This window comes from Bactrocera tryoni, chromosome 5, assembly GCF_016617805.1.
Source record: "Bactrocera tryoni isolate S06 chromosome 5, CSIRO_BtryS06_freeze2, whole genome shotgun sequence".
NCBI classification, from domain to species: Eukaryota; Metazoa; Arthropoda; class Insecta; order Diptera; family Tephritidae; genus Bactrocera; species Bactrocera tryoni.
Genome location: NC_052503.1, coordinates 16136667 through 16163521, shown reverse-complemented (window position 1 = coordinate 16163521; position 26855 = coordinate 16136667). Strand labels below are relative to the sequence as shown.

General features: G+C 39.3%; 1 protein-coding gene across 1 annotated transcript; it reads right to left on the bottom strand.

Annotated features, from left to right (window-relative positions):
- Positions 1-1498: 1498 nt before the first annotated feature.
- LOC120777030 lies at positions 1499-10494 on the bottom strand. Its single transcript, XM_040108141.1, has 3 exons — positions 10485-10494; positions 5979-6908; positions 1499-4287 (listed from the first exon to the last, which is right to left on the bottom strand). Exons 1-3 carry the CDS (start codon positions 10492-10494, stop codon positions 1898-1900), a joined length of 3330 nt encoding a protein of 1109 aa, XP_039964075.1. The 3' UTR covers positions 1499-1897.
- Positions 10495-26855: the final 16361 nt, after the last annotated feature.

Below are 26855 nucleotides of genomic sequence, written 5' to 3'. Positions count from 1 at the left end.
TAATTATTGTCATGCGCCAAATTTTAAAAATAAACTTATATTTAATCATTTTTTGTAAGGTATATACTTCTACATATTAAAAAATTAAGTTATTTCATACCTATAAATACATATATGTATGTATGTAACTTAGAAGAACAAAAAACATTCGAGTGAGAAGCAATAAGAGAATGCAAAGCATATTAAATAATTTACAATTCATAAGAAGAAAAAGAAGAAGAAGGAGAAGAATAAGAGTGTAAAACCAGCAATCAGCACTTTGGTGTGAATATTGAACAACATTTAGCAGCCATATTGCAGCATTTTCTAATTGAAGCCCTGTGGCGCCCACTATATTTTCTATATTATAATAAATAAATTTGTGTGCGAAATAATTGTGTTTATTGCGAATTAGTACTCGTAGATACATATTGTACAATAGAGAATATGTTTATTGTAAATTAATAAATATTTTTAAATAAATGCAAATTTCTCTAATTTTTGGGGGATATTGCTCGCACAGTTTTGGTCAACGAGAGAAAAAAAATAATATAAAATAAATAAAGCTAACTTTTGCTGCTCATACTCTTCAACGCTGCAACTCGTATGACTTAAAAAGATACAAGGTGTGTTCCAAAGTATACAGGACTTTTTGAACCTAGCGCCCCTTGGTGTCGCCATCTATATGTCGACTGATGCCTTAGAATCTGCTCTCTTTATCGATCGTCCAGTGAGAATTTCATTCATGGAAATGGAATTGAACATCTCCAAAGCTGAAACAAAACCAAAAATTAAGCGTTTGGTGCGCCGTATTCGACGTGTTCATCCTGAATATCGCGAAGATGAAAGTTGGCGTTTGACGCACGATAATACGCTCTCTCATCGATCGATGCTTGTGACCGATTATTTGCCCAAAAATCACATTTTAAACATTAACCACTCCCCGTATTCATCTGATAAGGCACCTTGCGACTTCTTCCTTTTCGGAAAAATGTATTTGCCCATGAAAGGAAAGCCTTATGCAGACGTAAACGCCATTCAAAGGCTTGCACCGGCATACTGGCGCCCATACCGGCCAACGAGCTAAAACATTCGTTCGACATGCTTTTGGACCGTGCAAAAAGCTGTATTGAAGCAGAAGGAGACTACTTTGAATAAAACAAATTGATTTTGCCGAAAAAACCAATTATTCTGTTTTTTTAAATCCTGTTTACTTTGGATTTTTATTCAAAAAATAACAATAATTAAATTTACTAATCATTTGAGTAGCTTCTTCTTAACCCAGAAGGCACTACTGCTGTCAAATTTAATTATGGTTGTTTTCCTTATTTTTCACATGGTCTCCCCATGTGCGTTTCTTATCAATAGGTCCCAGAAATTTCATACTTGTGCTTGTTGGTAGCAACTGACCATATAAGCCCACTTGAGGAAATTTTTCGTACCTGACCACCACTTGTATAAGGTTTACAACACCCTGCAAGCCACGATTTACCTCCAAGGTGTAATGAAAAACTTCGTATACTGATTTTGAATTGTTATGATGATGGAGTGATAATTTATTTAATTTTTGTAAACAGTTTTCATTGCAATTAATCTTAAGTTCATACACATACATACAAACAACGTTTCTATACTTAAATTACATAAGAGTTTAACACTTTTTAAGCATAATTAAATGTATTTCATATACATACCACTCCCATTTCGGGCACCAGATAAATATTTCGTTTCATAATCATTATTATAAATTGTTAGATTATTTTTAATATTATATTTAAGTAATATGTTTGTTTAGCTGCTACAAACTAAGCGACTGGAATGTGTGTGTGTGTGCAACTTATAACTAGAAAAATCATTTAAGTTTCGTTTTTTTTTGTTACTGATTAGTAGGGGTTGTTGTTGAAGACCCTTAGCGGATCTACAGGTAGCCATGACCGGCCACCTCGGCGGGTATGTAACCCTCGCGTCCGTCGCGCGTGCGCACATAGAACCACTGGCGATGATCTTTGGACTCACGACACTCACAGAGCGTCACAATTTCGCCCTTGTGCAGCACAATGCTCTCGGTGGAGTAGTCGGTGTTGATGGCGACGAGCGTCTGACGCAAGCCATGCTGCTTGCGACTCGCAATGTGCAGCACGCTGGCGTGTTGTTGTAACTTGGTGTGCTTCACGCTGCCATTTGCGGTTGAGTTGGCCGCAAAGCTGGCGCTGTGTGACATGCTGGTGACGCTGGGCGTGGCATTTGAGGCCACACTCAACGCCGCCGCATTGTTGGTATTCTTTGGATGAAGATGCTGGCCGTTGTGGCCGTTCGTTATATACGAGCCGTTGATGAGCGGCTTGTGTTGCAGCTGCTGCAGCTGTTGCTGTTGTTGTTGCATGTGTTTCTGCACGTGCAACTTTGACTTGTGCTGCTGCTGTTGATGTTGTTGTTGTTGCTGAAGCGTGACGTATTCATCATTGCCGGCATTACGCAGCGCCAACGCCTGCTTCGTGGACTTGAGTTGCGCGTACGCTTTCTCGACTAGACGCGGCTGTGAGGCCGCACGCAAATAGAGCCGATCCACCTGATGTTCGCCGCACGTGGAGGCGGTTGTGGAAATAATGGGCGTGGCATTGCCATTCGCCGTATCCACATCGGTGCCGACGGCATCGCCGCGCTTGCCGCGTGGCGTACGTGCACCATCGGAACGTGTGCCACCACGCAGACGTATCTCCTTCTCGGAGTCGGTCATATTGCCGCCGGGACGTGGAAATATATCACCGTTGGACTCCCAGCAAGGTGCTGGTTTGTTGTTAACCGCGGCGCCGCTGCGCACATTCGGTGGCAGTATGCCGAGCGGCAGACAACACGAGTAGACGACATAGCCCTCCTCGGCATGTGGCGTTTGTACATATAACCAGTTTTGATTTTTGAATACCGCATTTACGACCATGCCAAGCGGTAGTGGAATTTCAATTTGATGCTGACCCGGACGCGTTTGGTACAACGTGCTTGCGGCAGAGAGCACCACTGGTATGTTGCCGGGCGCTGCCAGCGAACACTTCGACAGAAACTCATCCACATTGCTTATCTCATAGCCGAACTTTGGTCCACGATTACGTTCACGCCGTTTGCGATGCCGATGACGACGGTGTTGCCCTTCCGAGGCGGCGATCAAGCTCGGTTCGGAGTATGTACCCTTTAGCGACTTTAGTTCATCTTTTTCGAGCACAATACCGTTGGGCGTGAGCACGCCACCTACTGCTACCGTTGCACCACAGCCATTTTTGACCAATTGATTGGCCTCAGCACCGTCCGCATTGGCTCTGCCATTCGCCTGCAGTGTTGCCATCTTCGCTGCGAGCCGCTTACGTATCTCATTGCGCTTTTTGGCCAACGAAAGCGCTTCACTGTTGTCGTAACTTTTCGGCAAACGCTGTGGCGTACAGACGAAGAGCAGTTCGCGTGATGGGGCGCGAGTTTTATCTCGATATTCCAATAAATTTTGATTGCTGAAGAATTTCTGTGGTGCCAATGCATTGGCTGGCATATGTGCGGTGGGTGTGGTCGCGTACCCATTGAGTGGATCCGTGCTGCCAGGCAGCTGTTTGAGGCGATAACGTTTCGTTGTCGTTGTTGTTGTGGTAGTAGCTGTATTCGTCGTGCAGGTGGTGGTCAACTGTGTTGGCACCACTTCGGTGCGTTGTTTTGTCGTTAGCAAACCGTTTACACAACCGTTATTATTATTTGGCGTCTCTACAGAGCCATTGCCGAGCTGCTTGCAGTTTGTTGTAGTCGGCTCGTCATCGCCATTCAGAGGCGTTTGTATTTCGTTTTGTGTCTCCTGTTGCTGTTGCTGCTGTTGTTGTTGCTGTTCTCTTAATACCCAAGTCAGTGAGATACGCGGCCGGCGTAAGCTTAAGTTCTGACCCATGTCCCGTTGCGTTGAGTTCGTTGCTAATCTTTGGTACTCGACGTTTTCCCTGCCTGCAGTGTCCTCCAGGTTTAAAGACACGCCTACAACTCCCTCATTATAGGCGCATGGTCGGAGTTCGGGTGTGCTAATAGCACGTTCCACCTGCGGTTGCCAATTGTTGGGTTGTAGATCTCTAAATCGTTCGCCCTCTCGATCGCGTGCCACCGGACGGAGTTCATCTATTTCCACATATTCTGTAGAGCAACGACTGTGTGTGCGACGTGGTGGCGTAGCTGTGAAATTGCTTACGGAACTGTCGTTGCTGGTCTCGTTGGGTTCAAGTGTGGGTTCGTTCTGCTGATGTAGGATTAAGGAACAAGCGTGAAGCAAGTCGGGACAATAGGCATCTGTAATGTTTAATGAAAAACACTTTATTAATTAATGGGATCATAATTAATAAAGTTTTATATACTTTTAGATCAAAATTGTTTCATAATTCCTAACCTTACTTTATGTTCCTAAAAAATACATCAATATTTGAAGTCGAATTCGATAGATAATTATTTTTGATGTGAATGTAAGGTCAGGTTAGATTAGGTTAGGATAGGTGAAAAGGTCGGTCACACTTGAACAGCTAAGAACGCCAATGCAATGGGATATCTAAAACTTTTGTGTATTGATTATAGAGACAGCCAGAAATCACCAAAGTACTTGGGGCCTATCACAGATTCGTTTGGCTGGCTAATATCAGTCTCAGCTTTATATTTCAGTTCGACGAAGGTACGACTGCCGAGAAGTTTCAAACTCAGGCTTGCTAAAGCAGGACTTTGAGGGAGAAAGCGCTTGAGCTTTTACTCTCACCTTCTTCTACACAACTTTAATAATTGTGAAAGTTCTTAAATGGTGGATCCTAAAAGTTTTGAAACACTATGTCTCAATGCGCTCGAATGTAATTTATGGTGACGGACTTGACTCAATTGAACATCGCTCTAGACAAGATGTAATAATGACATTGACTCGTGGAATCTACTGAATCAACAAAGGTCTAATCCAATATTCGGTATAAGCTACGTCTACATATCAAATACCTTTGAGTCCCTATAAAGTATTATTGAACAACTGTCATAACAGAGAAAATGTTATACGAGATATCGATTCATGTTTGCTCTTCCAAATATAGTTATTTCGTAATCCCAGAAGGATGTAACGCAAGAATGTGATCCAATGGTTACATACCCCAAGCAAAATTGCCAGATTTGAGACGAAGAGCAACCTGAAGATAATCAAGAGCTGCCATTCCATGCAGAAAAAAAAAGGTTTGGTGTGGTTTGTGGGCCAATGGAATCATTTATCCATATTTCTTCAAAAATGATAGCCGACTATTTGATGCCTCGGCGACTTTTGGTTTCTATACGACGGCACCACTTCCCGCACATCGCATCAACCAATGCATTTATAGAGAGAACACTTCGGTGAGCAGATAATTTCACTTTTTAGGTCGGTTGATTGTCCTTCAAGATCGTGTGATATTACACCGTTAGACTTTTTACTGTGAAGATATGTAAAGTCTAAAGTCTATGCGGACAAACTCGCTTCGATTCAAGTCTTGGAGTAAACCATCACGCGTGTAATTCGTGAGTTACCGGTTCAAATGCTCGAACGAAACATCGGAAATTGGATTCAACGAATAAACCATCGGCCTGCATTTGAGAGAAATAATCTTAAAACAATATATTCGAAACAATGTTCTTTTGAATGATAATAGCTCCACTAAATTTGAAGTTTCTGTGTTTTTTCTTAAAAAAAATTGAATCTTGAAATGGATCACGCTTTACGTTAGTTATGAGCAGACAAGAAAAGCTAAGTAGATCTAGCAAGCTTTTGAACCAGTTTTAATCTGCAACTAGTGTCTTTAAAGCCACAGATTGAATTTCTTTCATAATTACTTTTTAACTGAGTTCGGATAGGTCTGCAAAAACTCATCTTATGAACGAGTATCTCGGGTTCAAAAAGGAATACCTCGTTTGTATTAAACTATTCTTCAAATATTAAATACTTTCAAAGCAGTTTTTACAACTAAATTTAATGCCGTACATACCCCTTAAGCCACGACCAATGCGCTGTTGGCGACGCTGACGTCGTCGTTCGCTTCCGATTGGCAAGCGAGCGTAGGTTTCGCTATCACTGCTGCTACCGCCGCCGCCGACGTCAGGGCCACTGACACCAACAATCGGATTGGCGCTGTAGAAATGATAATTGTTGCTGTTGTTGTTATTGTTTCTATTACTGAGGCTGCAGTTGCTGCCGCTGCTCGTGCTGTCCGTACTCGTCGCGTTGATATTCGATAAACGCTGTTGCTGCAGCAAATGCAGACGTCTACGGCGCCGCAAGTTTTGCTGTTGTTGTTGTTGTAGCTGTAGTTGCTGCTGCTGTTGTTCTCCAACTTGTACTTGTGCTTCAAACCCTGGCTCTGACTGTTGCTCTTGCTGCTGGCCAACTGTTGGTGCCACATTCTCGACAAGTTGCACTAATTGCTGCTGCGCTCGTTGCTGCCCCAGCGGCTGCTGATATCCAACACCACCGGCCGGCAGTAAAACTTCGACATAATCTGCGACATTATTGCCACAATGAGGGGCGCTGAAAGCTTGACATTGCTGCCAGACTTCCGCTCTATGGGGTACATCAACGCCGACTACGGCTCGGCCTTCAGCTGTGGGCACGCCAACAACACCCGCAGCCACACCCGCGCTGTGCGGCGTGTACGAGGGCGGTGGTGTAGCTGGCAGTGAATCGTAGACCGGCGGCGGCGTTCGGCACAACACACGATTAGCAAACTGATTCCGCCCACTCACGTTGTCTTCGCGCGTGCGACGTTGACGCGTCGTCGAGTTGTCTATAGGATTTGCCACTCGAAGCGTAACAGCTTCGCAACTGGCGGGTGCAGGCGATTGTTGACGCTGCTGTCCTTGCCCTTGCTCGGTGCTCTGACTGCTGGCGTTTGTACGTCTGTGTTGTTGCTGTTGGCGTTCTGCGAATTAAAATGAAAAAGGGAAAAGATAACAACAATGAGACTTTGTGCTAACAGTTAGAAAAGGCAGTAAGTTGCAAATTTATTTAGGGTTGCAAATGTTGTTGCGTCGGCGGCATGGGAACTGAGGATTTGTGTAGATTTTGTTTTTAATTCTTCCGCTTTACAAGCATTTCAAAGGCAAATACGCAAATTAGTGCAGCGAAATATTTTATTAACTCTGAAAAAATCCCCTTTGTCGAGGGTTTCGTTCGTTTTTTTTTTGTTCAAGCTTTTAGCCTCATTCATATACTTATACATACGAGTATTATATATAAACGGGTCGTTTGAATAATTCGTGATTTTTATTGCCATCCACATAGTAGTAATTAGAAATACGGCACTCATCATGTCTACCGCTCTATATTTGAGTCTTCCTTTGGACATTGCTTGGAACATGTGACATCTTAGCCCAGCAAATACCGGTTTTTTAAAGACTAAGGAGTCAATAAGCCTCAACTTTAAAACCAAATCGGCAAGACTACGCTGTAAACATCTGGAGTCCACGGTATGATACATTGAAGGAGATATCGATAGTGAGACCACAGTGTCTGTTAAAATTCGCGTCAAGCGCAAGTATCCTGAAGAATGATTACTCCTCATGAAACTAGTAATTGAACTCCATCTGGTATCGCAAAAGATCAAAACTGGTCAATGCGTGGCTCATTGCCCAACCAGACTAACCTAACCTAACCCAGAACCAATATCGAAGCAAGTGTACCACTTAAATGCACGGTTTGATAATGTTCGATCTTAATTTGTATGCATTTTTGGAAGTCCAAAAACTAAGAGCCAAGCGTTGATTCCTTCTTGTGTCTACTTTAATCTGGACATGTATTTTTTATAAGATCTCATCTCCATTAACTAAATATTTGTCCTAATGAGACTCGATAATTCTATATATACCATACACATCAAACCCCACTTCTACCTTCTTCGAAAGCTCATTTAGCTTTAGTTTATTGAATAACTAAGGGAAGTGACTATGCGCTTCGATAGTAGGGCGGCAGTATTAGCCTTGAACTCAATGACCATGCGTTCGAAGATTAATAAGGAATCCCTAAGGGAAAGAACTAGTTTGGTTACCAAGTCATAGCGGAATGGCAAGCCACTGAAAAGCTGATGAGTTGACAAGTAAAAGTCCATTAACCTCGCTGTTGTTGGAATTGGAACGAGTTGGAGCTTCGCTGCCCGCTTGCGGGTTACTATTGGACAGCTGGGACTAACGGGAGCTTGGTGAGCACTGCATAACTATCGGTACTTGTATGATTGAAAGATCCTTCTGACTGAATGTCAGTTACCAGAGAACCAACGAGTGCATAAGTGTTAAGGGAACGCATTGAAGGGGTCATATAAGAACATTGTTCTATTGATGTTAAAAATCATATCGAATGCCAGTAGAAGAAGCCTCTTGGAGGAAAACGTGGTAAAAAGATTTCAACTCTTTATAGATTGCTTTGCATTTTATACGGAAAAACAAAGTAAAGCCTAGCCGATTTTTATGGGTAAAAGGGGCTTTAACCGACACTTAAAATCGAATTATTTGTGTTCGTTTTCTAGCTTCACAAAGGAATAACCATAACCGATCGAAGTACAATTTATACTTGGGATCAGTTATATTACTTAACCTCTAAGAGTATTTTCTATTTGCAACACTGAATAAGGCACTAAAACTAAGAGCTGAATATTTCGAGAAACTATTATTTAGTTTTCGAAACACATTTTTTACCAAAAATTTATAGGTTTATCTAACTGCCCTCGTCTTAATTGTGTTTATGTGCGTATAGTATAAAGTATATTAAATGTATATTTTCAGCTGCCTTTGCTGTTTTTCTTTGCTTCCTACTCGCTTCTAATTACGAAACTCCAAGCCCCTCGTGATGACATTGAAATATTTTATTTTTTTATTTGTACTTATTTCATTATTTTTGAGGGCTCTTAATGCAATTTCGTTTTCGTGAATTCGCACTTGAATTTAAATACATAATGCAATGCGGTCTGAGAAGTACCTGACTTGTAAGAATGGGTTTAAAAATATTAAGGAATATTTATTAATTTATTTTGAAACATTTTAAACAAGCTTAGACCAAATGGTTGAAATTGAAATATATAGTAGGTACATATGTATGTATGCTCAAAATTGACAGTGTTGTAGAATTTATGAACTTCAGGCAAAAATACAGTTTGAGCATATTTTAGTCTTAGAGGGGGGGGACAGAGCTATAAAAAGACTCAATGAAACGATATGTCTGATATTTGATTAAAAAGAACGTTTTTTTAAGGGTTTTGACTGAAAATTTTGGACATAAGAAAAAGGTTCATACTATTGACTTACTAAAAATGTATCACAAGTATGGAACTTTTTATGGTTTGCTGAACATTTTTGAAATAAAATTATTTATAAATTTCCCAAATCCTGTGCAAAAACACCGAAGAAAACACAGTCCCCTTTTACTGACAAAGTCTCGAAAACACTGGCTGGCGGTTGTTGGTCGACTCACAGGTGACAACTTACTGACATAATATGCGAGCGGGATGGGGGCAACAGTAAGGACGAAAATTATAGTAAACACAGGAAAATAGGCATGAGAGAGATGCTGGAACACCTCTTCTACTTCTGCCACCTTATCTAGGAACTTGGCAGTTAAAGAGACGTATGAAATTAGAGATAAACTAATCTAAATTATTTATACTAGGATGGTTTCCTCATAACCAAATTTTATGTGCAGAATCGTTGCGAATGTTGGAAAAGGCTTACGGTGATTCGGCTTCATCGAAAACACAATCCTACGAGTGGTCATTGAAGACACACCTCTTTTGGACTACCTTCGACCTCTTCAACTGATAAAAAAAATAAATCAGGCAAGTGTTAGAAAGAGTTTGACATCTCTGGCGAGTCTCTTCGAATGATTTTTTGGTATGAAACGCGTTCTTGCTCCATTCATCCCGATAAAGCTGAACTTTTTTCAAAAAGAGTACCGTAAGCAGGTCTCGTGGACATGCTCGATAGTCCGATTTCCGATCCTGCATTCATGAAAAGCATTAGAACTGCCGATGAGACATGAGTTTATTAGTTTGACTTCCAAACAGGTAAATAATCATCGGAATAGAGCAAAACACGAGGACAGACGGTCAATAAGGAGGTCTATTGGTCATATTGAGATATTTGTGACGAATTGTGGAATATCAATTCATGGATTTTACACGATGATAATGCAGCAACGCATCGAACTACGATTGTAAGCAAATTTAATGCCAAAAACGCAATGAATACCATCGAACAACCACCGTATTCACCAGATTTGGCTTCTTGTGAGTTTTCTTGTTCCACAAATTGAAATTTCCGCTCCGTGGAAATCATTTTCAGTTGGTCGAAGAGATAAAAACAATTCGCTGAAGGAGCTGAAGGCAATCCCAAAAAGTGCTTTTGAAAAGTTTTTCGAGTACTGAAAAAATCGTTCTCGCAAGTGGGATTGCTTTCAAGGCGACAAACAATTAAAAAATTGATCAAAAGCCGGCAAAAATGTTGAATTTTACCCATACCCATATTTTTAAATCGAGGTATTTAGATACCCCTCAAAGTAAAAATATTATCCAACTTAAGTAGGAAAAAGCTTAACAAATTGTAAAAACAACAACATGTTTCAAAGTTTATGCACAAAAAAAGCTGTTTCGAGAAATCATGACAACGTCGTCGCTATTTTCATTATTGCCCAGACAATTTGTCACCAGCGCATAGAGCAAATAGGTGCATACATACATACACACATGCGATTATACAAGCATACCACTGTTAATGTTGTTATGTTGTTGTTGGCATAATTTAGTCAATTACATTGCACACTTGTTGGCTGTCAACTTTTTATGTCTCTATTTGCAACATTTATTGCCTTGGTGATCGGAGAGCACCGCTTTTGATGACGACAGCTAGCATACAATGTATTTTATTGCAACTACAGACTACTCTATACATATATAGTATATGTACATACATAGTACACATGTAGTACGTACTTACTACCTCCGATATGTTGCTGAGCAATATTGATTGCTGCTGGTCTTACGTACAGTTGACTTGTGGCTTGTGGCTGCCTTGGTGAACGTGGAACCAGTCTGCAACTGACATGCAGGTGAATTAGGAAATCTGCAATGCTTAATTAGGTTGCATACAGCTTACAACAACAACGAAGCACTTTCATTTTTTGCCATAAAGCAGCGCATGAAGACAGGCATGAATAGTTGTTGGGGAGCATTGAGGAGCGTTGAAAAGCGGCTGGGCCGAAAAGTGTTGTGTCCAGGTGGGGATATGCTGACAATTTGCTAAAAAAAACAAAAAGAGATTGCTGTGGCGAAGGCGTTATAATAAAATTGCGTTGTTAGTGCTTGTTGCTGCTGTTGTTGTGCATTAGTTCCGTGAAAAGCGCTCACAACTCATCATCTAAATCACGTAAACTCCATTAAAAGCACTTGGAGGAGCGGAACGAATCATCATGATTATCATTAATAGCAGCAGCGGCAGCAGCGACAACAATAAAAAAAAACAATAACAACAATGGAAAAATAATAATAACAAAAGCGATTATCCAGCAACAAATGTCGAGATATATAAGCGGCAGCGCACGAGTATCGAAAAATAAAAGCTAAACGAGACATTCCAATTTCACTAGCCACACACAAACACACACACAAATGCACATACAAACATCATAGAAACATACATAGAAACATTATATATCACATACGGTCGTAGGTATGTGTGTGTTGTTGCAGCATGTGCATTCCAATCGCATTAATGTGAAACGCATGCGCGCCAAAAACCACTACGTGCGCCACAACAGCCAACAGCCAGCAGCCAACAACAACTAGAAACAATACTTATCATCATTGACTGCATGGCAAGTTGTTGCTGCTATGGTCGTCAATATGCCTGGCACGACTGTTGACACGCCCTCAAGGGCACACTTTCATTGCCCGCCAAGGCGAAATCACCAGCAAGCAACAACAACACAGGCTGCTCTTATGAAAATTACAACAAAAAACATTAAAAAGAGAAATATAATAAAAGAATACAACTAAACAACTGCAATTGCACACATGCAACGTACAGCGCGAAACGTCAATGAGCTTGCAACAATAACAACCAGCGACAGGACGGACTAACCATGGCATTAACACGATTCTTGCACGATCCGCGTAAACCATAGTGCACCTACGTTGCTGGCAACAAAAACAAAAACATCAAATATCACATTGAGTGCAACAGTATGTGGCAGCAGAAATAATTCGGTTAGCTGCTGCGCACAGTGGTACTGCATATGCTAATGTAGGAATAAATTTATTTAAAATTTAGAATATCACATGATTAACTTTTAGCTTATAGCACCCAAGTATAGATTATAGTCTGTATTTCCAATGAATAAATAATACTGGCAATTCTAACGTCATCTCTCGATAGAAGAGACTGTAGGAACATGATCGGAATGGTGGCGACACACGCCCTCAGAATGGGGCTGACAGATCGAAAAGACTGCAGAAAATATTTAGAGTAAGGCACCAATGAATCAATGGAGCATCTCTTGTGCACTTGTCCCGCATTGGCAAGACTACGCTGTAAGCATCTGCGGTCTCCACTGTATGATACATTGGAAGAAGTCTCGATAGTGAAGCCGTAGAGTCTGTTAAAATTTGCGTCAAGTGCAGGCATCTTAAAGGATGATTACTTCTCATAGACCTAGAAACTAAGCTTCATCTGGTATCGCATAGGACCAAAACTGATCTATACTTGGCTTATTGATCTACCAGATTAACCCAACCTTACCTTACCTAATGGCATGAAGACTCCGTTTACTGTGGACAAGTAAACTATCAATGACTGATTTCTAGGTTAATTAAACTATTTATAGCCAAATCTTCAGTTCTAGAAAATCTGTATAAGAAATCGAGTGGCCCATCCTTTATTAAAGGATGCAAATCTTAAATTATTTAAACATTGATGTTACTGGAGAAATAGCATTGCGACTACAAGAAACTTATCTTCCAATCAAGTAGGCGGAATAACATAAAGAGTGCTGGTAAAAGCTTTTGGCCACCAAATTTCTAGACATGATGAAATATCCCGAATTACAAGTGGCAGAGGCCACTGCTGGTGGCTTTTTCTTTGCTCACTTACCGATAAAGGTAATATGTGCAAATAGAAGTCGCTGGAGAAAAAGCGCAGTGAGCCTTTTCACAGATGGTTCAAAGGTGGGAAGGTTGACGGAAATTTTCTGTGAAGAGCTCTCCGTCAGGCTTATGCTTAGACTACCGGTGCATTGTAGTGCTTTCTAGACTAAAGTGACTGCTATTATGGTAACAGTAAACGTATTGCTCCGAAGTGCAATCTCCTTCAAGGAGGTAAGCATTCAGTGCTAGATCGCTACTGAACCTATCGACCTTACATGAGCTTAACACTCTTTGGTTGATGACCAGCTTTTTGGCCTAGAGTATCACGCAGGAGATCTACTGAATTTATTGCTTTTAGCAAAGTTCATCTTCCCGAGATCGTAAGAATTTTTACTGGGCATTCTCTAGTAGACATTCATACCGTAGCGCTATAAATTCCATGGAATGCAAGTTATCAAAGTTGTACCGAAGAAGATAAAGTGGAAACATTTAAGCACTTTCCCCCTTCATTGTCTAGCTTTTGCAAGACTGAAGTTGAAACATCGCGGCAGTCTTGACTGTGGAGAACCAGAACATATAAGCGAAATTGATACTAGCCGCCTTAAAAAATTTCCGATAGACTGAAAACACATTGCCGATGTATGAGGGTGCTATGATCAATTATATAGGAGCTTAAGACACCACGACGGAACGGCGCTCTTAGACAAGAATTTCCACTTTGGAATGAGTTTGGTCTCGAACACGTCCTAACTTATGGAACAGATGATCGGCTATGACTGATTTCAAGGAGCAGAGTCAGCGAATCGTTCGAGAGATTTATGAATCTTTATGCATTGGCAGTTCTAAATGTCCCTTAGCGATGATCCAACGTCAAAACCCAGGTTACGCTGCAGTTTTCGCTTAACGTCAACCTCTAGCTCTTAAATTTCTAAACAATGAAAAAATAGAGTGTTATATGGACTCAATAATAATTGATTATAGAGGCTATCAATAAGGGGACAATAAAAAGACAAATAATGATTTCCCCTGATGTATTCTGATTCGAGTCTTTGTCTTGGAATTGAACAATAATTCAATAAGGGTCTGCCTTCAATGATTTTCGAGGCTCTAAAATAGAGACACAAATGAAATCTTTTCTGAAATTATGGTTCTCTGTGTCATCACTGAGACATCTACGGGTTATTTAATTAACTAAATGTAGAGGGTTTGTATATAAATGCTATGAGCTCGTTCTTATCCATTTGTAAGACCCATCTTTGTCCTTAACGCATAGTATGACATCACTAAAAGCCGCCTAAAAGCCACCAGAAGTGCATTCATAGTTTACTCAAATTAATTTAAAGAATATTAGCTTTTCGCTACGCAATTCCTGTAAGGGGAAATGAGAATCTTTATAAAATTCTAAATCTGGAAAATTTTACGATGGAGACAATTCCTAACGGAACTCCACGTCGATTTCTAAGCTTCTTTTGACAGTATGAAAAGGAGCTGCCTTTATGCCGCTCTGCCTGAATTTGGTATCCCCGCAAAACTAATACCGCTGCGTAAACTGTCGATGACCAATACCCAAAGCTCCGTCAGGATCGGAAAGGATCTCTGCGAGCCATTCGATACCAAAACAAAGTTTCAGAAAAGGCGACGCCCTATCGTGCGACTTCTTCAACCTGCTGCTGGAGAAAATAATTCGAGCTGCAGATCTGAATAGAGAAGATACAATCTTCTATAAAAGTGTACAGCTCGCTTCAACAACCGAGGAGGAAGACCTCCACTCCGTTGGAGAGATCAGGTGTAGAAGGACCTGGCTACACTTGAAATCTCTAATTGGCGCCAAACAGCAAAAAGGAAGAACGACTGTCGTGCTGTTGTAAATTTGGCTATAGCCGCGTAAGCGGTGTCTACGCCAGTAAAGAAGAAGAAGATTCCGTTATGGGTTAAAACTTTGAATGTAGCTATTATTTCACAAAATCCCAATCAGCTTCCAATCATCGAATGCTCACTGAGAGCGGCGAAAGTTCAATTGAAATTAGTCTAAATATCTCAAAAAGAGGACAGCTGTCTCTAAAACAAGACGACGTCTATGCGACCAAATTATATTTTCACATCTCAAAAACGTAACAACAAACTATTCAAAAATAAACCACTGTAGAGTAAGGCTGCCAGCTTTGTTGGACTGTTGGCAGCCAGCATATGATGAGTTCCAATGAAACCATTATGAACTGCATACCCCTGCGCAAGCGTCGTGCTCCCTGCAAAATAAGCAATGTCCTGCCGAAGTGGTGAAGTGTTGTGACCAAATTGCTTAAGCACATATACAGGTACAATATGTGTGTGTATGTGCGCCTGCATGCGGGCCCTTTACCATATAGCTTACGACATGCCAATGACTGGGCACACTATGATTAGCCAGCGCATTGGCGTTGATCATGTAAAGGTCGTTAAATTACGACATGATATATGCGAATTTAGCGAAAATCGGTATAGCATGGTACAATAAAAACAACACGCGGTATGAAACTTATGCTGCGCTCACTTATTCAACTGTATATATGTATGTACTACGTATTTTAAGTGATGTGCTGCTACCAAAGCTTCAAGTCGCAGTGGAGTACATATGTTTGCATTATATATACTAGTTGTACATATATATCCACGGTTACATAGCATGACTTTTCATTCAAGCATAATTTCAATTTCAATTTCAATTTTATGAATATTTTTAGCAAGCTTACGCTACGTCTCCACCACCATCTCTCCAATTGATTGTTCAGCGATTGGCGTGCCAATGTCACCAATTGCCGTCGAGCAGCGGGAAGGCCATATAGCTGCTGGCATTTATGTTTAGCTTGCAACATTGTTGCATTTCTACTATACTATATTCCACAAGTTATTGCCAATTGGCACACCATGCCGCCAACGAGCGTTGCCACCGCGACCAACGCCGCCGCCACCACTGCGCCAGAAATAATTGCATCGCGATACGTTGCTTCCGTCGACGTTTCGCGTTTTCGCTTGACTGACGTTTGTCCATTGAGATCTTTAATGCACTTCAATGCCAAACGAGTACATGTACATATATACGTGTATATATACATACATATATGGTATATAAGATATAAGCTTTAAAGTTAGCGATAACCACCCAATATATTTTCATATACGCCGACAACGATTTTTCGTCACGTTTTTTACAGCCCAGTGATGTTTGAATTTTTATTGGCCACGAGCCCATTGAAATTTTTCTAAGCGCTTTGAAGTCGTTGTAAATATGATCGAGTCGGAGATTAAGAGACTTTTACATTATTTTGGAAAGTACATCAGAAAGATGGCAGCGGTTGCCTATATTGAAAAGCATGTAATAAACTTTCAAGTAAAGTACATACATATTGGAACTTATGCATAACTATTCGTAATTATAAATATATAAATGAGGCTTATTCTGCTAGAAGTTTGAACGAGCTTCTCTCCTTTTACTATTTATGAAGAAATTAACTTACATATGGAGGGACGCAGAATTTTCCAGCCAGCTACGAATATCTATTGAATCTTATCCATGGCAGAAATATGTTCAGTAGCTTACCTAAACTAACCAAGACTTAACCCAGTCTGGAGGAAAAGTTATTTTGATGCTGGAACATCCCAACTTAAAACAAGCGCAGAGTAGACGACCGCCAAGGTGTTTCCGACGAGATTTAGTCTATTTGACTTTTTCATATTCTCAAATCTTCCTCAATGCCTTCTCTCTTCATTCCGCTACTTCCTATTCCCCTTTTCTATACTGCTTGACCTTCACCTTTTCCTTTCGAAAAACTTACAATTTTTTTCCGTAAAATTATTTATTTTTATTTTGAGTAAGTTAAACCTCTATCTTTGTAAAGGAATTATCACACCGTTCTGCCTGAAGCTAAAAAAAAAACTCTTTATGACTGGGTTTACAGAGCTACTTCCTGCGAATCAGGTGACAACAGGGCCCCAGAGCTTACAAAATCATGCGTCAGTTCGTTCCTTTTTCGCTGTTTGATGCCAATTGGAGATTTCCAAGTGTGGCTCAGGTCCTTCTCCTCTAGTCTTTCCAACGGAATGGAGGTCTTCCTCTTCCTCTGCTTCCACCGGCGGGTACTGCGTCCAATACTCTCAGAGCTGTTGTGTTTTCATCCAAACGTACGACATGCCTTAGCCGCTGTCTCTTAATACGCTGAACTATGTAAATGTCGCCATATATCTCTTACAGCTCATCGTTCCATCAACTGCGGTATTCGTCGTTCCCAATGCACAAAAGACTATAAATCTTCCGCAGAACCTTTCCCTCGCAAACTCGTAACGCCGACTCATCAATCAGCTGTCGTCATCTTCTAAGCCAATGCACCATATAGCGGAACGGTAATGATGAGTGACTTATGGAGTTTGGTCTTTGTTCGTCGAAAGAAGACTTTACTCCTCAAAGCTGACATTGCTGATGCTGTTGATACTGGTTCCAAGAGAAACGAAATTATCTACGACTTCGAAGTTATGTCTGTCAGCAGTGACGTGGAATCCAAGTCGCGAGTGTGATGTCTGTGTTTGATGACAGGAGATATCGTTCGCTACCAGACGCATTTGCTTTGTTTTTTAGTCTAACCTGGAGTAAGCAGAGTTGTACAGAATTGTATCTTCTCTATTTAGATCTGCAGCTCGAATTATTTTCTCCAGGAATAGATTAAGAAGTCGCACGATAGGGAATCGCCTTGTCTGAAACATCGGTTGGTATCGAACGGCTCGGAGAGATCCTTCCCGATCTTGACTACTTTGAAGTTCCCGCGAAGCCCAGCCATCTAGTACACTGTAAGAAAGTAACATCTATCAAGCAGACTATAACAGTACAAGGGAGCTTCGTTCCGTTCTCAGTCTGATGATATTAGAGTGAGAATCCCTCGTCTTATAATTGTTACGCTTAGATACCCCGCTTCATCAAATCAATGAGAGTAATTAGGATGTTGAATAATTAAATTCCGACTGCAATATGACTAGCTTACAAGCACAAAGTAACTATTAAGTGACTTGGCCGCACAAAATTGGTCAACCTTCATGTTAACTTTCATACATACATAAGTAAGTAAAAAAAGTATAAAACAGAATTAAGCCCATTTCGTGTATGTTCGTCTGTATGTAACTGATTAACCTGCCACCTGTGCGCGCAATTAGTACCTGGGGTGGCGCTGATGGCGTTGCCGTAGCTCCTTTAACAACACCAATGACAGAACGGACGCAGCCGCCTTACTGTTTATCACCCAAGGCAGGTCGAAGGCATAGGTAGCCGAGGTAACGCCAAACGCCAGCAAACGACGACAATTAAATGCGCAAATTTATGCACACAAGCAGACCAACATGCAAACATATATTTATGCGGATCTGTACGGGTATATAAGAGGTACAAAGGAAGATTTTCGTTTCCGAAACTTGTGCGGCGAAGCGATAGTCTTCTCGCATTTCACCTCGCTGCGCCTGTGGAGTGTACGGTAAGGTAGTGCGAGGCGAGCGCATATTAAAATGAATGGCTGTGGCTGCAGATGCGGAATGGTCACATAAACTTCTACTTATGCACTACTTAACTAGAACTTTATGGCAAATTAAAGTTTTTGCTCGGCTTAACCGGCCAAGCGTACAAAATTTATGTGCACTTTAATAGCTTGCATTAAGAATCTGAATGGTGTTTGTATATTTTTTTATTTTTATTTAATTTAATTTATTTTATTTCATTTTTTTTTTGTTATAGCCACAAAAGTTGCTACGAAGTTTCTAACACCCACTGAGGACGTTGGAGACCCTCTAGGTAGGAAGGTAGAAGGAATGTCTGACCACGCACATAGGCCTTGAGGGGTCCTCTTTTGAAACTGCTCACTCTATTATTTCATCGTGGAAAGACTTACACCTTAACAACGTTTACAAATCATTCAACTTTGTTCCGAAAATTTTCGTTCTGTAAAGAATGTGTTTTGCGCGCTTCGTTCAACTTATGGTCAACATAATTGGCCTATGGAGCGTACCATTCGTAACACCATACCCATTTTGAGATCCACCATTCAATATTTGATAATATTCGACCGAATAGACCACGTTCAGCATGCAGTGATGAAGATGTACTTGTAGCAGCCGTAGCTGAAAATGTACACGAAGACAGCAACTCGGAGTGTCGTATGAAACGACTTGGCGCATTTTACGTCGGGATCTCAAATTGAAAGCATACAAAATACGGCTTGTGCAAGAACTGAAGCCGCTCGATCTTTCCAAGCGCCATCGCTTCGAACTAAGGACTCTTGAAAAGTTCCAAGAAGATCCGACGTTTTCGAGCTATATTTTTTTCAGTGATATGGCTTTTTTCTGGTTCATTGGGTATGTAAAAAAACAAATTTGTCGCATTTGTGACGACGAGCAACCTGAAGAGATTTAAGAGCAGATTTTTTATCCAGAAAAAACGACCATTTGGTGTGATTTGTGACCAGCTGGAATCATCGGTCCATATTTCTTCAAATATGAATGACGGTGAGAACGTAACCGTCAATGGCGACCGTTATAGCGCCATGACAAGCGACTATTTGATGCCTGAAATTACAGCACGCGATATCGACAAGATTTGGTTTTAACAAGATAGCAGATAATTTCACGTTTTGGATCGGGCGATTGGTCACCAAGTCCTGTATATATCCTGTAGGGATATGTCTAGTCTAAGCCCTTGCGTACAATTCCGCTTTGATTGGAGCAAAATATCATGCATGTCATTCGCTAGATGGCAGTCGAAATGCTCGAACGAGTAATCGAAAATTGGACTCAACGGATGGACCAACCGAGACGTAGCCACGGCCAACATTTGAAAGAGATAATCTGCAAAAAATAAATGCAAAAGAATATTCTTTGGAATAGTAATAAACATTCTTCCTTAAATTTGAAGTTTCTGTGTTTTTTAAGAGTAGGAAACCTCGAAATGGATCACCCCTTACAAATGATTCTATAAGATATGGCTTCCTTATAACGACAGATCACACCAGAAAATCAAGTTCTTATATGAAATTTGATCATCTATCTTCATAAAATTTGTCATGCATTATTGTCTAAGACAAAACTATCATTTTCGAACAAGTTATTTGGATCGGACCACTTTAAGATATAGCTGTTGTACAATCTGATCTATCGAAGTCATATTTTTGTCTGGACAAATTTTTTATTTGACGAAGTATATTCACGAAATTCGGTAAGTGTAATTGTCGAAAACAAAGCTACAATCCTTTAACAAATTGTTCAGATCGGATCACTATAGCATATAGCTGCCATACAAGCTGAACATTCAAAATCAAGTTCTTGTATGGGATATGTATCTCTTTTATTTTTAAAGGGTATACTAGCTGTGCTTGTTCTTGTTTTTATTGTTGTTGCCTACGAAGTCAATGTGCATATGGCACGCTGTGCAGCCTGCGCTTTGGCCAAACATTTAATTTCTCTTGTCACCATTTATATGCGCTGAGCACTTCTCGCTTACATCTACTTATGTGTGTATATATGTATGAATGTATGCTTAAGTCACATGTTCATCTACATAGCTGGCCATATTTGCGGTTGTAAAATACGCCAAATGACATTAATGTGGCCAATTGGACTGGTCGTGTCCGCGGCCATTCATTTAGACTTAACAACTTTGGTTTTGGCTTAAATGCCTGTGGCCATTGCCGGCTTTTTATATAAATTATTATATTTTATTACCATATATTCTACTCTACGAGTATGCGCTTTTATCTACACACATACCATATACACACATAGATATGCTTGTGTGTAAAATATTTTAGTTTGTTGTGGAGTGCCACGAAAAAAGCGAAATAAATTTTTAATTTCGTTAAAAGCCGATATGTAAACATTTTTATAATCAAATTTACTTAATGATTTTACGAGCATGAGTTATTCATTCATTCATTGCCTCATTTATTGCCTAGTATTTTACCTCTTCAGCTCATTTTATCGCGTCCGCGTAGTTTGTTTGAGTGCTTGCTCGCGCTTACAATATTTATTTTCCACTATTAGCCATAAAAAGTTACTTGTTTACGGGTTTTAATCATTGAGGCGTGAATTCATTTTCACAACTCGCTTTTAGAGAGAGAGCTATTTATGTATGAGGCAAGTGCTTTCATTGAAATTTAGTAGACAGCTGGTTTGGAGGTGTTTTGAATTGGAGATTTTTGCATGAAAATTTTTCGGTAGAGATTTGGTGTATAAAATTTGTAAAAAAATATTAATTCTTTTTATTTGGGATTCTTACTGGTCTACTAAGTGAGAACCAGCTAGTGTCGAACTAGGACGATATAGCTATATCCTAGAGAGGTTCGATCTGCACAATTTTGATTTATGGCCGTCATAATCGGTCCTTCAGATCAACAATTGAGCGTCTAGGGGGAAAATTTGAGTCCACAGGCACAGTACAAAATGTTCCCGTGCCAAATCATCGAAATCGATTGGGTTAGATTAGGTCGAAAAGGCGATCCTCATACCATAAGTAAAGCAGGATCTCAATTAGAGAGCTGTGAACCCTGGTTTTTTGTGATTCTAAAAACTCCTAAATATGGATCACCAGATTTCCGAGGCGTTTTGGGCCTACTACAATTTTTTTAAGACTTTGCCGAGATGTGGGCTTCACCTCGCCTTTCTTCAAACCGTAGCGTCCTCGAATTTTTCTCTAAGCAAGGACTCTAAACTCTAGCGCAATACTCAGAAAAAATTACGGGAAAGTTTTCTGAAAAGTAGCTGATTTCAGGAATTCTACTTGCAATTACTCTACATTCTTCTTCTTTTTGGAGTAAACACCGCGGTTATGGCCGAGATTACTGCTGGCGTCAGTTGTTCTTCCTTTTCAGACTTTTGGGAGTCGCTCCTGACGGAGCTTTTGGTATTGCTCAACGTACTCATACTCTACATTAGACCCTAGGAAACACATATATACTTATACAGAGCTTCTTCGGGCAGTTTTTACTCAAATGCAAAATATCCGATGCATGCATTGACTGACAGATAGATCTCCTGAAAAGAATTTCTTTAAACATGAAACATATTGGAAGCAAATGTAGAGAGAGCTATAGATCATAGTAACTCTCTAACCACGTTTTGCGAGAGTCTACAGTTTTCCAAAAATATTTCCGCATCCCAATTAGTGGCTGTATGACTCAGGTACCGGTCTGATTGGCCAGTTATGCCAACATGAATCGGTTCTGTAACTTTTGAAGTACATTCTCGACATATGAGCCTTAAAGCTTGCGTCAAAGCGAAAATAAACCACATCATATTCTCCCTTAGTATGTTTAAAGTATTTTTTTCTCTTCTTTCTGAAAATATCAAGAAAAAATTCTTGCTCGTTACTACTTTACTTAAGATTCAAACTACTTTCATTTTGTATTTATCATTAGATTAACCAATTTGTTGCAAACTTCAAAAGCTTAAAGCACACGGCCACACATACACAGACTTTCATAAACATGTAGACACTTAAGTATTCCGGTTGCAATGTGTGCAACTTTAATTTGTTCCAGCACTTTTATTTGAGTTATAGGCGTTGGCTCATATAACTCACATATGTACGGCATGCGAATGCCTCCCCAGATTGGCGTTGAGCTCATACCTTCTCTGACATTGTTCGTAATTGAGAAAATTTACGAGCCTTAAATTATGCTACACCAGAACGTGGCGAATGTAACCGTATTACCCACAAGCACCGCAATGATTGTGTAGTTTGTAATTCTCGAAGTTCTAGATATGAGTTTGGCATTAGGGTGGTGCTTTTATTCATATATAACTATATTAAATATATTTTTTTTTAAATTTTTTTTAATATGTAAATGTGATAATTTAATCAATTTAACGAGATATTTAATAAATCGTTAAATATTAAGTTGATTTTTTTTAGTTTTATGTCAATTTTTGATTTAAAAAAATAGTAAAAAAAATTAAAATTAATTAAAAAAGTAGAAATACTACTTTTGGAAGAAAAAGCTGGAAAAAATTTCACGAAATAGCGACTGTCTGAAAAAAATTTTACCATATTTTTGACGGTACCGAATTTTTAAAAATATTAAAAATTTTCCTTTGGGTATATGGTTAGTTCCAGACATAGACAAGTTTATCAAGCAGACTCTCTAAAATTTCAGTTAAATCGGTCCTGTAGAGTCCAAAAAATCGTGGGTATCATTTTAAAAAAGTCAGTTTCGAGAAAATCGCGAACTGGTCGAGTCAGTTTGGTTGTCTTCTTTTGCGTAGACACCGCTTACACAATAATAGCCGAGACCTTGGAGACCAGCTGCGAATATTGGAACGGCCTGTTAAGAAGTTTGCGTAACCCCACTATAAATTTCAAAGGTCCGTGGAGAAAATATCGACTCAATAGTAAATGTTATGCTATTCCAATTTGGTTGTCGGGCCGAAAAAAAATTAAATTTGGAAAAATCCACTTGTAAATGTATTCTTAATTAGTTTAACTTAGAATATACAAAAAAAAAAATTTGTAGACCGTGACATCCACAAAATATCAGAAAAATTCAATCAATTTTTGGATTTTTTTTTTAATTTGTGGTATATCAAATGATAATAAAACCAATGCTATTCTAACTTCATAAGAAATAGTTTGTGCTACCGTACGTAACCCCCCTAATAATGCATAATTAGAATTAGAAGATCAACTAATTTTAGCAGTATACACCCCCAAACTAGTAAATTTTTTTTTGAAATTTCAGAAAAATTTAATCAAATTTTTGATTTTTTTTTTTAATTTGATATACCATAAATTCCAAAAAAAATGCAAAATTTTATTGAATTTTTCTGATTTTTTCTTGCCTACAGGGTAATCAAATTTGAATTCGCTCAAAAATGCCCAATCTTTAAGCACACAATTCGTCTAGGAATTTTTTATGGCAAATTTAGATGTTTGAGGCACCGAATTCACTCCCTGAGCCTACCGTTGTATGACCGCGATGACAACTTATCTAATCCTTACCATCCTAAGGGGGATAAGGCACCCATTACAATAACAACAACAACATGCTTGATGCACTGTGTAGTTTTTTATCGACTAATCGCTAAAGAAATGAAAATAAGCCGCAGAATTTTTTTTGAGAAAAAATTTGTCAGGCAGATTTTTTAATTTGAGAAAGTATATAATTACATACTAAGTATAAGTAATATTTTTCCTAAATTACATATATATCATCACCCTTGAAATTTGCTACACAATGAATAAAAAAAGTTTTAAATTTTACTTACTTTCAGTTTCATCCCACCCTAATGCACATGTGTATAAATACATACAAGCTTAATACTTACAGCATTACGGTGTTATGAACAGTGGAGAAACAATAAAATAATAAAAATATATACCATAGTACATTATATACGCATTCATTGCCGCTTCCGCTTCCTTGAACTTGGTGAACAGTAGCACTGGGCTACGCAGCAGGTCTAATTTGGTGCGCTGCAGAAGCTTTACATTTACACATGCACATGGACACTAGTTATATATGTAAGTATTTTATATAGCAAGGAAGCGCTGTGTACACACACATACCTTTGCAATTGTTGTTGTTGCGTACTTTTTACTTATATTCCACATTTTTATAGCAGTTAAGGACCATAGGGATTATTTGGCGGACCACTACCTGTTAGTGCCAGGTAATACAACTCCGCTTAACAACAACAAAAGTTGTAAAAGCCGGTAGTAAAAGTCTGCCAATGAATTTGAGATTTGTGTAGAAATAAGTGCATACTCATACATATAAATATGTATATACTTAGGTATAAGCAAGCACTCCTGTTAAGTTGCAAAAGTCTGGGTTGTCATGTGGGATGAGCCATTACCAGGCAGTAGGTAAGTTCTTTACAACTTTTCGCTTCATACGAATTAAGCTTACATGCCTTGCTCTCTGCTATGTCTCTCCGACACTCCGACACGCTTGGTCCCTTGAGCTTGGCTCATTCATAAATATTTGCAGCATCTGTACTCAGTTAGTCTTCTAGCAAATGCTAGTTATGTGTGAATACAAATGAAGAGTGGGTTGCTTGGCTTGGCTGTTAGGTTTCCTCTTCATTTTGTTTACTCAAATTCTCTCTATTTTGTAGTTTTATTAATATTTGTTTACTTTTTTTTTTTGGCAAATTGAAAACTTTATCTCATGGCAATTATACTCGCATACGAATTGTATGGTTTCCAATGCAGCATTCAACATTCATATGAATTTTCATTTGTGTCTTCTATTATGGCAATTACTTAGTGCTGCAACAACAACAGCATATACCAATCATTCCAAATAAAAGTTTATTAAAACCTTAGTTATGAGCTTTTGAGGTATTTAAAATGTGTTGTATGCAATATTTCTGAATTAAAATGTATTCAAAAATCCACAAATATATGTGTGTTGTTGTAAAGTAAAAGTAAATATACGAATTAAGCAACGGCATTAGTTTAGGTTCAGAATTAGCTTATTGGATAGCAGACAAAACATTTCTAATATCTCCCATATTCCCATACATATACGAGTACCGGATGTACCGGCTCTAAAAAATTAAAATTGTGGAATTAAGAGCGTCATTTCTCAGCACAGTTTCCTTTCAGCGATGCTTTTATTTCTAACCTGACTCAAATATCTGCCTTGCAAGTGAGTTTTCCAAGTTTGTAGACAAGAAGAAGTTGCCCGGGGCTAGATTTGGTCATTGCGATACCATTTCCGGTGACTCGTTGGAAAAAAAATGCGCCCGCGTTGGCAAGATAACTCCTTACAGGATTATTTAAAGTGAAAATTTGACAGATATTTTTACAAAAAAATTAAAATTTTAGTGAAAATTTCACGACACTTTTGTTTTCAAATAGTTGTAACGGAAAAAAATCCGAGTGCACAAGTTCTCAAGGCTGTATTTCCAAAACTATTACTCGGATGAGCTTGAAAATTTAGGACAATATTCTAAAGGTATTGTAGAATTTAATAAGATAATAAAAAAATCGATTTTTTGAAACTCGTAAACCTACGTAACCACTTAATTCCACAAACTTAACCGTTGCGACGGCGAGTACATGAGTTTCATAATGGAACTGCACTTTTTTCTTCGCGAATTAGGCCGCTGTTTTTTAACAAATCGGCATCGAAACAGAACAATAATTTCACATAGTAGTGCCCAGCTCCAGGTAGTCGATGTAGATCACAACTTGCGAACTCTAGAAAACGACGGCCATCACCATTCTGGCCGATGAAACAGTCTTCATCTTCTTCGGAACAGCTTCTCCGGATAAAGTCCACTATTTTGACTGTTCTTTGGTCTCTAGTGTGTAATAGTGGATTAATATTTCGTCAACGATTTTTATGCAAAAACTCCTTCAGATTGCGCTTCAATAGCTTCACACACAGTTGTGAAGTTATCCCATGGTTACTGTTGTAATCCAGAGAAGGCAAATGCGGCATATGTGTACGTGGACTTTTGTCAGTCTATACTCTGTGGAAACCGTTTTCGAGCAATTTGATAGTGGCTCACCAAAAGTCCACGTGTAACCATGTTAAACCATTTTTTTCACTGCTCATTTTCTGATAAAAAAAAAACAAGAATCGAGCACCAGTCCGACATTGCTGTTGTCAGGCACAATAAAAACAAACTACGACTCCGATTCGGCTGAAATTTTGATGCTAGATGTCTACAAGAACGTACTCTTATGATAGTTGCGCCATCTGGCGGTATGGTTGTGTACTTATCGGACTGTTC